This window comes from Eptatretus burgeri, chromosome 10, assembly GCF_056783735.1.
Source record: "Eptatretus burgeri isolate ZD-2024b chromosome 10, Ebu_testis_v1, whole genome shotgun sequence".
Classification (NCBI taxonomy): domain Eukaryota; kingdom Metazoa; phylum Chordata; class Myxini; order Myxiniformes; family Myxinidae; genus Eptatretus; species Eptatretus burgeri.
The window spans coordinates 84,484,883-84,499,780 of NC_140970.1; the positions used below are offsets into that span (position 1 = coordinate 84,484,883).

Genomic DNA, 14,898 nt, shown 5'->3' on the forward strand with positions numbered 1-14,898 from the left:
TGAATTAAGTTATTCTTTATAATAAAACATAAACAAATATTTGTAGGATTTCTATTTGAATACTCAATTTGGTTAAGGAAATGATCACATGAAAGGAAGGCGAAGCCCCAGCCGCCGGCAAGGAAGTGGTGCCAAAAGGGAGGAGTTTGATGAAGTAATGTGTTCCAGTTTGAAAAGGAGAAATATGAGTTGGCGTAAGCGAGTGAATATTGGGAGTTTGAGAATATTGCGAATATTGCAAATAGTGCGTGCGTGCACGCACACACACACACACACACACACACACACACACACACACACACACACACACACACACACACACACACACACACACACACACACACACACACACACACACACACACACACACACACACACACACACACACAAATCCAGACCAAATTGATAACCCCCCATTTTGGACTAAGTCCAACAGGGGCTAATAATTGAGGTGGGACTTCCCTTTGTCTGCGATGCACAGGGTGGACACAGCTACTTTAAGACACAGGGTGGACACAGCTACTTTAAGACACAGGGTGGACACAGCTACTTTTAATGCAGCCACTTTAAGAAACTAGGAGCGAGACGAGAGCCAGTGACGATGGTGTCCAAAGACAAAGTATAACAGTCACGAGCAAGGCCAGTGATGAGTAAACCTTCAACCATGCCACGTGGTGATCATTGTCCTTTTCCCCAATAAGCCCTTCTGGTTGGCACTTCTTCTTCCTCCTCCTCAAAGTGCTTCTTTGCACTCCGTCCATGTGGAACTCTCCTGTCTGATGTCTTCCTTCCCCTCTTCAAAATCAGTCTGATACCAGCTTGGGTCAATCCCAAAACTTTTGCAAAGCGAATCACAATAACCTCCACTCCCTGAACCACTTGTTCGATCTCCTTCCACACGAGCTTCTCTTGGTTCTCTCTTCTGGTGGACTCAGGTATCTTCATCCTTCTGGGTGGAGTTTTCCTCTGGGGTGCCACCTCAGAGTATGGCCCCAATAAAAACTAGAAGGACTCTCTGTGGAGAGCATACCTCCACCAGGCTGATAAGATTACACTTTGTTTCCCACTGATAGGCTGGATCTGGATTCAAACCTGCACTAAAATTTAATCGTCTTCTTCCTGTCACCTTACCAACTCATTTTCGGGTTTCAGAATGTGGAACAAAGCCTTCCCAGGTCTCAAAGTGTCCACCTCTGTGTGTTCTTGTGTATGTGTGTGTGTGTGCATGCAAGTTGCTGTTGTTTGCTGTGATCTCTACACATGGGTGGGTTTCAAGATGTGGAATGGAGACCTACCAGGCCTCGTGTACATGCACGCATGTGCATGTGCATCATTGGTCATTATCTCCATATGCTGGTTTCGGAAGATGGAACGGAGCCCTCCTAGGTCTCAAAGTAGCTACGTTTTTGTGTGTGGGTGCACGTGCATATGTATGTGTGTGCATATTTAAATGCTAAAGATGGCCTTGCCCTCCATTTGGAGGGCATGCTAAAGTTACAATGCTCTCATTCCAATATGCAATGTTTTGACAAATTTGGTAACAAATTGCTACCCTCACTGCTAACCCTCCCCAGGGAAAGTCATATTTATTTGGACTGTATTATGTATTGCAAATAATTCATCAGACGTAATCCATAACTGTATTTATTGCAATCCTTTGTTTTGTGTTGCATTTTGTGCACCCGTCATTTTGAAGCTTGGCAGACCTACATCTCCATAGGATTGTACTGCATCCAGAAGAGAATTAAATTCTTAATTATGTTGACCAATTTACCACAGAGAGGGAACATCCACGGACATGTGTTTTGGCCTTGTTGACCATCGTCAGCGTGGAGCAATTTCTCCTCCCCTGAGTGGAATTTTAAATGAATCACAAGAACACATGTATCAATGGAGAATACAGATCATATGTGGGATTTCACCCTGACTTCACAGCATAATGAGCCATCTGTAAAGAAAGGAATATTAAATATGCCAATCCATTTACAAAGAGAAAGAAGAAAATGGAAATACTGTAAATTTGGAGAAGGTAGGAAGTGGAATGTGCAGGAATAAGGGGAAGGAATTGAGGGAGGACAGCCATTTTTGATGATAAGTTTAGCCTGCCCCTAATATTTCTGAAAAATGGTCACAATTAGAGTGAAATTGAGTGATTTGTGTGAATTGCATAATTTTCTCACAGTTTGTAGGGATGGTAGATATCACCATAATGATAGTTTGGTTGATAAGATCGAAAGCTGACTGGCATGAGCTATAATAGTTTCCTTTATTCATTACATAGCTGCACTATGAATAGATCAACCAATTCGGTATATCTTTCGGTCCAGAAAGTGACTCCATTCCCAAGTGTTCTGTAAACCAGTGCATATAAATATTGGTGGAATGGAAATCAATCCAGTAAATTTGTTTGCAATAACACATCAAACAGCCATTGTAAAGCCTCAGATGATGAATTAAAAAGTAACACCAGCTCGGTTATTCATTTCATAATCCTGTTCACCAAGCATCCCCAATTAGACAGTGGCAGATACAGATAAAAGCGGAAAACCAAACAAGACATGAAGGAGGTGAAACCTCAGCCTGATGTTTGCTGTTCCAGCGATGAAGAAATAGAATGATGCTGTTCCATTAATTATATTGCTCTGGGAAAAATATTGAAGTGTAACAATGAAATTGATTTGGTACTCTTCAGTTATATTGGCTTGTGTCTTTGGGAGAGAGCTGGCAGTGATTAAATTTGCATAGGCCTAGATTTGTCTCTATCACAGTAAGTGAAAGTTTTAAGCACACATTTTTCCAATGACGCGAGGATATTGGGAATTTTTAATACCTGACTGTGATAGGATTTATACAGAAAAAGCGAATCAACTGGTGTCTTCACTACAGTTTTGTTGCAAGAACAACCACCATTATCGTCAGTTTAAAAATAAAATAAATTTTCCTTGGAGAAGAGAATAGCACATGGGTGTGTGTATGAGCTTAGAGTAAGGTGGGGGGCAATGGACCCCTCCACAAAGTATAAATCCCCAGTTCTGTGGATATCTTCAGCATCATCAATGTCCACATCAGAGGGGTTTGCAGATGGTATAGCAGGCAGATTCAAATGAAAAACGTTCAGCATACTGAATAACATGACCCAGGATAATTCCAAGGCCTTAAATTAATATTCAAAAATTTAGTTCTCCAACATGAGCATCACTATGACATCACCACTAACATTGAGCTCGACTGTGTCCCCTAGTGTGCAGAATCCTTACTATAATTCACGGACCACTGTTTGTGTGTGCATTTATTTGTCACACTACTCTTCCTACAGTTCTGGGCTGATTACATCCAGAATTGCTGCATAGGATCAGCATGACCTCCATGCACGAGACCCGGGTTATTTTTATTTTTATTTTTTTTTATACAGAGCTGTCAGTTGTCTATACACCACCCAAATAAAGGTGTGTGCCGGAAGAATGTGTTGCATGCTTGAAACAAGATCACCCATTTGGCAGGTACTCTGCGAGTTGCTATAACGCAATAATGGCAGGTTCATTTTTGCCACAGATGGCAGTCGTAACAGCTGTGAATGTTTCACCCTCATTATGGATCATCAGCATAAGGTCGTGCCAAATATCTTCTACTATGGCATGAGTCTTTCAAAATATAAGTAGCTCAACCCTCTCGTCATGTTTAGTAATATTACAAATCAAGTCCCATCACAGCTATTGCAACACACTCTCTAAATAAGTGTCACCAGCCACACTGTCATCTTGTCCTCTGCATTACTGTAGCACAGTCAGAGAGCGACAATTTGCAGTTGGGAAATAAAAGATCAAAGAGTCATTTCTTCCACATGAGTATCACCATGACGTCAACATCAACAGTGAGCTCCACCGAGACCCATAGTTGGCAGCTACAGCGTTTACTGTCATTATTGTAGGTTGAGCAACTTGTAGTCTGACGCTGAAGCTAAGGACGCTCAAGCTACGGAAGACTGGAGGGTGCATTACACAGTCCTGGTGAACCCCAATGAGGGTGACTGTTGCAATAATGAACCTGTAATTAAGGCTTTAAAACAATGCTGCAGGTATTCACTGGCGGCTGCATTGGAGCTCATTTTTGATGGTGATTACAAGATGCAGCTCAGATGGGAGAATTGACCTTTTGATGTTTTGTTTCTCAACTGCAAATCAGAGATCTCTGGCTGTGCTATAGTAATGCAGAAAACAATCCGATAACATTGTGGGTGACACACTAACACACACACACACACACGCACACGTGCGCGCGCGCACACACACACACACACACACACACACACACACACACACACACACACACACACACACACACACACACACACACACACACATACACACACACGACTGGTCGACCAGACAAAATGTGCATATGGTTTCTCCACCTTCACTTAATAGACTGGCTGATACAAAATATCCTGATATGGGAGGCAAACATTGCATTTGATATCGTATGTGGTTGCCAGAATCCAGAACAAGAATTTATTACACCTTTCAGAATAATTACTTGGCTACACTCTTTACAAACCATGATAAATATAAAACCAACTGGCTATTCTTGTATTTAAACAAGAAGCATGAATTTTTCACTCAAATGACTTAGTGTTTGTAGTGGACTGTAATTACAGCATTCGAGAAACAAAATTAAAGGTCAATGCAAAAAATGTGGATAATCTCATTTTATCTGTGCAATGTTTTGCATGTTGGGTCCAGGAGCTTCATATTTCCTGATCCTTCTGTCGGTTTCAATGCAACCCCAAATTGACCACTTTATTGTGAAATAAATGAAAAAAAACTTTCAAAGCACTAACATTTACAAATCCTGCCACATACATCGAGCCAATGAATTTCACATGCTGATTATATGTTTTTTCAATGTGATGCAGCCGCTGAGTATTTTCACGAATTGCCGGTGACAATTTAACTCCTTTTCATTTCTGCAGTAAAACCGGCAAGTCTAAAAGAGCATTAGAAAGTAATCAGAACTTTCATGTCATTTAGCAATCGAAAAGGTTTGCAAAAATCCATTTGAGTGAAAAAAAAACCCCTAAATCATTCATGACAGCTGCCTTTTCCTGCTTGTCTTGCATGCTCATGACGATTGGAAACAAAATTCCAGGAATGGGGGTTATCAATTAGGCAGGATAAAGCAAACCACTGTAAATGTAAAAGGTATCACCACTTGCAATTCTTTGACTTCACTCGAATGAATTTTAATCTCGAAGAAGCTAAAAACTATCATCTTGGTGTTTTACAGGCATGGTGAGGCATCAAAATGTGTGTAGTCCCTCAAATGGACGTTGAACTGGATGTCCTGTCTGCCGGCATTAGTTGGTGGATGTTAAAGATTATGTGGTATCCTTCGCAAAGGGAAAGCAAACCATATCTAGCACCCTGAACAAATGACAAATTATTGCCAGCTTCAGCAAAACGTTAAGCCTTGCCAACCTGGTTCATGAATACCCATACTGCCAAGCATCGGAACTTCAGAAATAAACAAAAAAAAACGATATTATAAAGAAGCAAACAGCAAGTGAGAAGAATGCCTATGTGTTATAGAACTGAGATTGAAATTGGAGCGTCGGCAGCAAATTTGCTTAGGTGTGGAGGCTTGAAGAATACAATTACCCGCTTTCTTACCATCGACACAGGATGGGGATCTGCGTGTTGTCCCCGCAACCTGGCCAGGCAGGCACGAACATTTGACGGTCTGCGAGCGCTCCTCAATCTTGTTCTTGTTGCAGCAACGACGAGCTGCAATCACTTCGCAGGTGCCGAGTCGCACATGCATACCTGCTCATCTCATGGGGGAAGACACATCAGAAGATGAAATTAGCTTTACCATAATCGCAATACAGCATCTTACGGGGGAATGTATAAAAAAGAAAAATTCCTCATTTGTCATTGCCATGTTAGAAATAGTATGATGTACAGAAACCTTTTACTCATATAAACTTTAGTTAAGAAGCATTCTGCCAAAATAATATACTCTTAAAACTTGTAACTGTTCACTGCTTTGGTGCAGTACTATTTCTGAACTATCCTGGTGGATCACTTTGGGTTTTGTTCTCACCCATCCACCTCAAATTTATCGCCTATTTGAAAAACAATGCATTTTATCTTTACGGCCAACTTACATGTACTATCATCATGCTCATTATTCAAGCTTGTTTAAGACTTCTGCAGCAGTGGCTGTTCTGCTTCGAGATCGTTTGCCATTCTTTCTGCACAAGGTAACACACAACAAGTTGAAAAATTTCACGCCTCAATGTACTCATGCCACAATAAAAGCATGTTTCTCTTTTGATGTCCATTCATTGAACAGCCATCATGCTGCATTTCAAAGGGTAGCTTGAAATCACTGGTGAGGTTGTAACTACCAGGCCAACAAAGTGCCTCGGGCTGCAAGGCCTGTTAGCTCTGGGGAGTCGTTTTCCCCTCTTGGTTTCGACCGACGCTTTCCATTATAAACTATCTGTCATGGCTGTACTGCGAGAAGCCATTAATGGGAGTTGGCATGTTGTACCCTTCTTGATGAAACATTGCAAAGGCATGCTATGAAGTACCACTTACAAATTGAACCAATGAATCATTGCAGTACAGTATATGGTTAATTCTGAAAATGGCATGCCCGGCTGAGAGATCAGCACTGGTTATTTCTTACCAAAGTAAAATTCCTCAATTTTTGGGAGGTTTTTTTTGATGTACTATAATCTTGCCAGAGAATAATTTTCTTTGCAAGCGTTAATCTGCGTGGTTTGTCATTGCCTTCGCAACATTGTTTGTCTGTGCTCTATACTTTTAATTGCTGGAATAACAAGGAAGCAGCATGTACAATTGCTATATTAAGTCTTTGGTATCACTCTGCTGTGGTTGAAACCACCGACTTTCCAGACTCAAAGCGGCGCTCTGACCATCGTGCCACCGAATCTGGTTTTTCTCAAATTACATTGCACATACAATTTCGTACTCCTCTCACAGTCAGCTTACAGTTCCTGGTTTGTCAACCACATTAAAACAATGTACTCTTACTTCAGTAACATCATTCTGATCAACTACCACCAGTGATGTGCACCTTTGGAAAAGATACCATCTCTTCAGTATGGGCATCTATTGCACAATAATAACAATAATTGTGTAAAGCTTTTGTTTGCAGTTGTTGTTGTTGTTGTTGTTTTTGTTGTTCATACACATATTTGCAATCATGCCATAGTGATCTTCTAATGTACTAGAACCAATACTATGCTTTCATGACTGTGATACCAAAATTCTCACAAGCAGAATATTACCCCCACACACGAGGCAAAAGCGGGGTTAAGCATTTGGTTAACGTTGTCTGTCTGTCTATCTACAAAACACCAGTTTATGATCGAGGAACAAGTTTATGATATTAATTTGTGCAGGCACAGAGAGGAGTAGGGTTCTTGTTTTAGTCTGTCTGCCTGTCTGTCCATCAAACAAAATTGAAAGTCAAGCTAAACAGGAAACATAGTGTCAGGACATTGCAATGGACACACACAACAGGCACAAATAACTCATGTAATGTGCTAAACAAGTTGGTGTTAAAGACACTGCATCGACAGCGGTAAACATCTGATTTATTTTTCTGCATCCTTCAAAATCTTTATATTATTTCAACTGAATTATATACTTGAATATGAGAACACAAATTGCCTATTTGGCACTTTCAAAACCCTTTTGTTTTGAAAGTCATGACCAATCAAATTTGCTGCTCGCAGACCCTGCTCATGTCCTTGTTTCTAAAGACTCTGGGGTACGTTGTTCTATGAACTCTCCAGTTTTTATTCTTAGCATGACCTTTGGTTGGCTGGAGATATAATTAATTGTGCGAAGGAAACAACTAGAACTACAACCGCTACTACTACTACTACAACTATAATGTGAAATGACCACAATGAATCCCATCTCCTTGTGGGATATATGGGGTAACATTCTAAGAGCCTGACTTTTTACTGAGTTGCAGGAATATGCAATTCGTAAAGGTTACTGAAATAACTTGAATGTACTTCATAGAAGATACTGTGGGATCTTTATCATCGACTACCAATGTAACCAGGTCCTTCTGATGGATGGCACATACAATGAGGAATCAACCTCCACGGTGATAGTTTATGGCTGAGCCAAGATTCGAAACCGTATACTTCTTTGCTATCATGCGAGTCCGAAAGTAACCACTTTGTAGAAAAAAAATTAATCATAACAACATTACAAACAGGGGGATAAAAACATAATTAGCAAAATAAAAGTTTATAATTGTGTTCACCATCTCAAAATTGCTTCTCTGAAACATGCACTCCAATAATTTGAACTTAAATATGTTTGATACCGATTTTAAGCAAACGTTGTGAGTTTTAAATTGGAGTATATTAAACTACAATGGCACCCGTAGAGCACATGATCTCACCAAGCTCTTTCATTCATTCTGATCAAAAATACCATCATTAAGTGAACACGACACTATTATGGCTCACTGCTGTTCTGCCTAGAAATGGAAGAACACAGTATGTCCAATTTCGGGATTTGGAGAAAATCAAAGTTTAGTTTCAGTCCTTAGCCACCACTGCTGTTTTGAACTCTGCTTCTCCAGGGAAGTGTGCTTCTCTTAGAGCCATGACATATATGGAGTAGATGTTATTTCACATAAAAGCTGATATTGGACAAAAAGAGACAGACTGTGTAATTCCATTTTGGGGCAGTATTATGGCCCATGTACCCAGATCATGCACCCTATTATGTCACATCGTTTCTTGACATGGGTAATGAAAGTCATAAATTTAATTATTCACTCACATCGGGTCATATAATCAGATGTATGAAGTTTCAGATTTTTCGGATAAATATTTCAATTCAACTAATGATGGCTGGAATATGACTTTTTTTAATTTTTTTTTTGTATACCTTGTCGAGGCTCGTATGAGAGCGAACACACAACGCACATCAAGGAGGGCATGAGACAGTAGGGGAGGGAGTGAGAAGGACAAAATAGTGGGGAAAAGAGAAATTTGGAGATCTGTGGAAGGGAGAGGGATGCGACGGGGAACATGGGAAAGAGAAGATGGACATGACAGGGATTTTCAGGAAGGAAAGCAGGGAATTTGAAGGAGGTGGGTGGGCTTGGGTGGATTATCGGGGGTAGAAAAGATCGAGGATTTGGATGGGGGATGATAAGAGGTGGTGGTGAACAGCTGCTTTGAAGGCCTGGAGGGAAGAATGGGAATGAATAGACTGAGGGAGTTTATTCCAAAGGCGGGAAAAAAGAGGAATGAAAGAGTGAAGGTGAGCAGTGATTCGTGATTTTGGTAGTTTTACCAGAAGGGGGTTGTTGGCGGACCTTGAGCGCCCTGTGGAAATGTGGTGGAGACAAATCGCAGAGAGGGCAGGGGGAGGGGTGAGGCTGGAGAGGAGACGGTAGAAGACAGAAAGACCACCGACCAACCAGCGGTGATTGAGTGAGAGGCCCAAAGACTCAGCCTCATCGCGGGAGATGCCAATGATCCGAAATGCCTTGGTTTCCACAGCGTGAAGCCGAGAAAGGTGGGAGGCAGGAGCACCAGCCCAGAGGGGAGAGCAGTACTCCATCATGCTGCGCACAAAAGCTTTGTAAGTGGTCAGGAGCTCAGGATGGCTGAGGAAGGAACTTGCACGACGGAGAATTCCCAGTCGGCGACTGGATTTGGAGGCGAGGTTTGAAATGTGTCTTTCCCAGGAAAGGTCATAGCAGATAGTGAGACCCAGAAGCTTGAAAGAAAGGACTTCTTCCAGAGGATTGTTGAGAAAGTGGATGGGGGGTTTTCTAAACGGTCCTTTCGGAGAGACATAGTGAAAGTGTGAGATTTGTCCGGATTGAAAGACATGCTCCACGTTTTGGACCAGTTTGTGATTTTATCCAGATCAGCAGTGAGAGAAGAAGCTGCTGCTTGCCGGTCTGAGGGATGACCGATCGTACGGCAGAGGGTGGAGTGATCAGCAAAGATATATAGAGGATTTTCCAGAGAGTCCGAGAGATCATTGATGAAAACCAGAAACAGAACAGGGCCCAGAATGCTACCTTGAGGAACTGCAGCCTGGACAGGAAGGGGGCGGGATGAAAGAACTCCATTTAGGGCCACACGTTGACTACGACAGGAGAGGAAGTGTGCGAGCCATGAGTGGAGATGGCCTTGGATACCATAGGAAGAGAGTTTGGTGAGCAGGGCAGGGTGCCAGACTGTGTCAAAAGCACGTGATATATCCAGGGATACGGCTCAGATTTCCTGTCTGTCATTGAGGGCTTCCATCCATTGTTGGGAGAGCAGAAGCAGAATATCCAGGGTAGAGTGACCTGGTCTGAAACCAAATTGATGATCAGAAATCAAGCCATTGGAGAAGAGGAAGGATTTGATGTCTGAAGCGATGATGGATTCCATAACCTTGCTGATGATTGGGAGAAGGCTAATTGGTCTGTAGTTGTAGGGATCTGTTTTTGCACCTTTTTTGTGCAGGGCAGTGATGTTTGCTGATTTCCAAGCAGATGGTAGATGGCCTTGAGCAAATGAGAGGGTGAATAGAACAGAGAGAGGGTGAGCAAGAGCAGAAGAGCAGGCTTTGAGGACACGTGGGCTGATGCCGTCTGGACCGGTTGCAGAATCTGAGTCGAGGTTTGACAGCAAGCTCTCCACCTGGTCAGGAGAAAAGGACGCAGAGTCCAGGGACAGTTGGGTGCGAATGGGTAAGGTGGGTAGAGAAAGTGATGGGTTTTGCTCACAAGATTTAGCTGCAAACAGCGAGTTTAGGCATTCAGCTTTTACACGTGCGGTATCAGCCATGCTGCCATTTGAGGTAAGGGAGGGGATGGAGGAGGAACATACACAAGAAAAAGATTTGATTAGACACCACCAGGATTTTGAGGAGGGAGAGAGGTTTGAGAGTTCAGACTTGAGATGAGAAAGATGTTGTTTTCTGGCTCTCCTGAGGGTAGATACACAATTGTTCTGAGCTTTATGGAAGGAACTGAGATTGCCCTCAGTTGGGTTTGCTTTCCATGAGGCAAAGGCAAGTTGTTTCAGGACAACTTCCTCACCACAAGCTTCAGTGAACCAAGGGCGGGAGGCAGGGTGGCACAACTTAAGACGAGAGGGGATAAATCTGTGCATGAGGGAGAGCAAGTTTCTTTGAAAGAATTCCCAGGATGAGTTGATGTTGGAGAAAGTAGAGATAGGTGACCAGTCTATAAGTTTGAGGGCTGCTTGGAGACACTGCCAGTCGGCTTGAGTGAAATGCCAGACTCGACGGCGGTGAGGTGGTTCTCTGATAACAGCCAGAGAGATGTCCACTTTGACAAGGACGTGGTCAGAAGAACCGATTGGAGCGGAAAAAGAGCAGCAGATATTGTCAGGGAAATTTGTCAAAATCAGATCCAGAAGAGATGGAGTACCATTGGTTGAGTTCCGGGTAGGGAAGTTGACTGATTGAGTCAGTCTCAATGAGTCGCAGAAAGCTTTTGCTGAGGTGCCATGACAGGTGAGAGAGGTACCCACACTTAGCCAACTGGCATGATGACAATTTAAGTCACCACATATGAGGAAGAAAGAGTTTGGATGAGAAGATAGAAGTTGGTCCATGTTTTCAGATAGTGAGGTGTAGATGGAGTCATCACTGTTAGGTGGATGGTACAGTACACATTTCAACACGAGGTGGGAGTTGAGGGGAAGCCGTAGCCAGAGGTATTCCTGGGGGCGTGGGGGAGTGAGGGCAGTGCATGGAGAGTGAGGAATAGAGTCTTTGATGAAGAGAGCAACTCCTCCACCAAGGCGAGGCTCAGTTCTGTCAAACCGGAGGAGGGAGTAACCAGGGAGAGACACTTGGGAGTCAGACACATCTTGGGGGAGGAAAGTTTCTGTTAGGCAGATTATGTCTGGTTTGTCAGTGACAACCTGTATGGAAAGATCTGAAAGGTTTGAGCGAAGGCCCCGGATATTTGAGGTCCATACTTTTAATGAAGAGGTAGGGGAGGAGGCTTTGGGTGCAGGGGGTGGGGGGAGTGGGAGGGTAGGACAAGGGATGAGGGGGGAGGTAAGGAGTGTTGTTGAAAGAGTGTGGGGGATTGCAGAATAGCTTGGGGAGGGGGCCGAATGAGTAGGAGAAAAGGCTCTGTGGTGCTGGGGGAGAGGGGGGACAACAGAGAGGGAAGAAGGCAGTTGAGGATTTGAGGAGCTGGAGTGAAGAGATGGGGGTGAGAGGGCAGTGGAAGGAAGCAGGTTTGTGGATGGGAGGGTGGGAGCAACTTTGGGAAGGATGAGTGAGGAGGATGAATGGTGGGAGAAAGGTGAGAGGGGAGTTTTTGAGAGAGGTGAGAGGGAGGCTTGGAGGGAGAAGAGTGGGATGGTTGCTTTAAGAGTGAGGGGTGAGAGGAGTGAGTTGGCACTGAAGTTGGAAAAAAAGAATGGTTGATGGAAAGCGAACATTCATAGCAAACTGGGGTTTTTTAAAAAGTTTTAGGTCAGTTATGCGATGAAATACATTTCTTGAGGGATGCAATAAAGGCGAATTCAGAGAATGGTGAGAAGAAATGCTGTAAGAGTTGGATTTTTTAGGCAAGGTATGAAGGAATGGTCGAATTTCGAGCAGTCTGTTTATATAGCAGAAGAGTAGTGCATTCTGATACAGTAAGGAGTACCACACGTGTGAAAGAGGAAGATGAAGCATTATCAGAGATCGTTTTTGTTATTATTATTAATGTTTGAGAGAGTTTTCAACAGATTAGGTCATGGAAGTGTTGTAGAAAAATTCGAGGAAGAAGAAGAGGAGTGAAATGAGAGCAAGAGAAGAACCTTCAGAGTTTAGGCTTTATTCCATTTGATTGGAGCCGCTTCTACGGGCACACCGGGGAATACAGGTTCAGCTAGGGGTACATAAGCAGTAACGTATACATGTGCAATTAATCATCGCAGAATAAATCCGCGTAAGCACGGAGTTCGATATAATCTCCATTCTCACCAGTCAATGAGCACCTTCAGTCAATGAGCACCAAGTGAACAGCCGATGTAAATGGCAATGCCCCGGGGACAATCACCCCGTGCCGCGGAGACCTCCCCTTATACGCGAGACGCACAACATGTGATCCCGCGTCATGTCCCTCAATTCACCTCAATTCACCACAAGGAGGAAGAAGAGTTGAAGAAGAAGAAGAATCGGAGAAAGGTAGCGGTTTATTTATTTATTTATTTTTTACATAAGAAATAGAGTGATTATTTGGGATGGGGGACGTTAAGAAAGTGGGAAAGATAGAAATCGAAGATAATGGGGAGAAAAAACAAATAAACACGATCGTACACCGAGGGGAACAAAGGGTAGGCCTCAAGCCTCAAGGATAGGCCTCAAGCACCCAGTAAGACAAGTTCGACGAAATCTCACAAAATAGCACAATTTTTGAAACAAAACCGAACTTGGAACACACAATAACATGTTGGTGAGAAAATAAACAGTTAAAACGGGACAGATAACGACCGGAAACTTAACTTTGAGATCGTCAGCAGGGAGCCCCCAAGGAGTCCTGCCAATGCTCCAAACCCAGAACCGGAAGTCAGACTTCACCAATTACATCATCAAAATTACCCTATATACAGCTTGGGGAGTTGATTTATTTCCAGTTGAATTATTTCCATTTGTTACTGGAGTTCTTCAGGGGTGTGTACTTGTCCTCACTTTTCAGCGCTTGTATGGCTTGGATTCTGGGGAGGATGTCGGGGAGATCAAGCTGTGGCACATAATTTGGGAATGTCATGTCAATATATCTGACCTTGATTTCACAGATGAAGCAGTCATCTTTGCGGAGATACTGGATATCCTCACGGGGCCCTCGAGGAGCTGAATGATGAGTCTGAGCCACTGGGATTACGGGTTTACTGGGTCAAAACTAATATTCAGGCTTTCAATGGCATCTTGCATGCTACCATCTTGTCTGTACTTGTTTGTGGTGAGGATGTTCAGGTCATGGAGAGAATCACTTTTCTTGGCAGTGATATTCATGTCTCTGCATGTTGTGAGCCAGAGGTCAATCGACATCTGGGTCGGGCCTGGGGAGTCATGGATTCACCGGATCATGGGGTGTAGCGCTATAAGTACCTATGCAGGAGGACGAAAGTCCAATTCTTGAAGTCCTTGGCCCTTCCAATCTGGACCTACGGATGTGAGACTTGGAATCTGACCAAGGATCTGAGACGAAGACTTAATTCCTCCTGAACCAGGTATCTTCGGAGAATCCTTGGCTTTGTGTTCAACGAGCGGTTGCTGAGAGAGATTTAGATGAGATTTGTTACCTGTATAGTCTGTGAGCATCAGCTGTGGCTGTATGGACATGTGGCTCGTTTTCCTGATGCTGATGCTGTTCACCAGATTCTCTCAGTGAGAGAGTCTCGTGAGTGTATGAGGCCAACTGGCTGACCATGTTCCTCGTGGTTGCAGCAGGTTGATTGGCATCTCAAGGAGATTGGGATGGGCCAGGTATCTGCTTGGAGGATGGCCAGACAGAGACCCCTGAAGTATAGGCAGCAACGCGTTGTCCTGGTACTTGCGTCCATACCTGACCTGAGTTATATGCCAGGTTTCAATGTTTTTTCAATGAGCGGTTTCAGAGAAAATAATGCCGAATTTTTTTCCTTTCATGTAGCATAGCTGCCATAGCATGTGACCTATGACATCATAACTTTAATTCTTCACTCACATCGGGTCATAGATTAGACATATGAAGTGTCAGATTTTTGGATAAGGATTTCAGTTCAAACAATTATGACTGGAATACCACTTTACAGATGATGTCGTCGTTATCACGCGATATACCCTATGGGGAATTGATGACGTGCTAAGTTTCAAT

The 14,898-nt window shown here is 43.1% G+C and overlaps 1 protein-coding gene across 3 annotated transcripts in view; it reads right to left on the minus strand.

The window, feature by feature from the left end:
* The window catches only part of LOC147019001 (chemokine-like protein TAFA-2), a 524,810-nt gene that overhangs the window by 39,292 nt on the left and 470,620 nt on the right, over positions 1 to 14,898 (minus strand). For all 3 annotated transcript variants that reach the window (XR_015062607.1, XM_085899144.1, XM_085899143.1), the window contains exon 3: positions 5,667 to 5,819. Coding sequence is in view for 2 of the 3 variants with exons in the window: in XM_085899144.1 (XP_085755270.1) it covers positions 5,667 to 5,819 (153 nt within the window). In the remaining variant the exon portion in view is untranslated. The remainder of the gene's footprint in view (positions 1 to 5,666; positions 5,820 to 14,898) is intronic.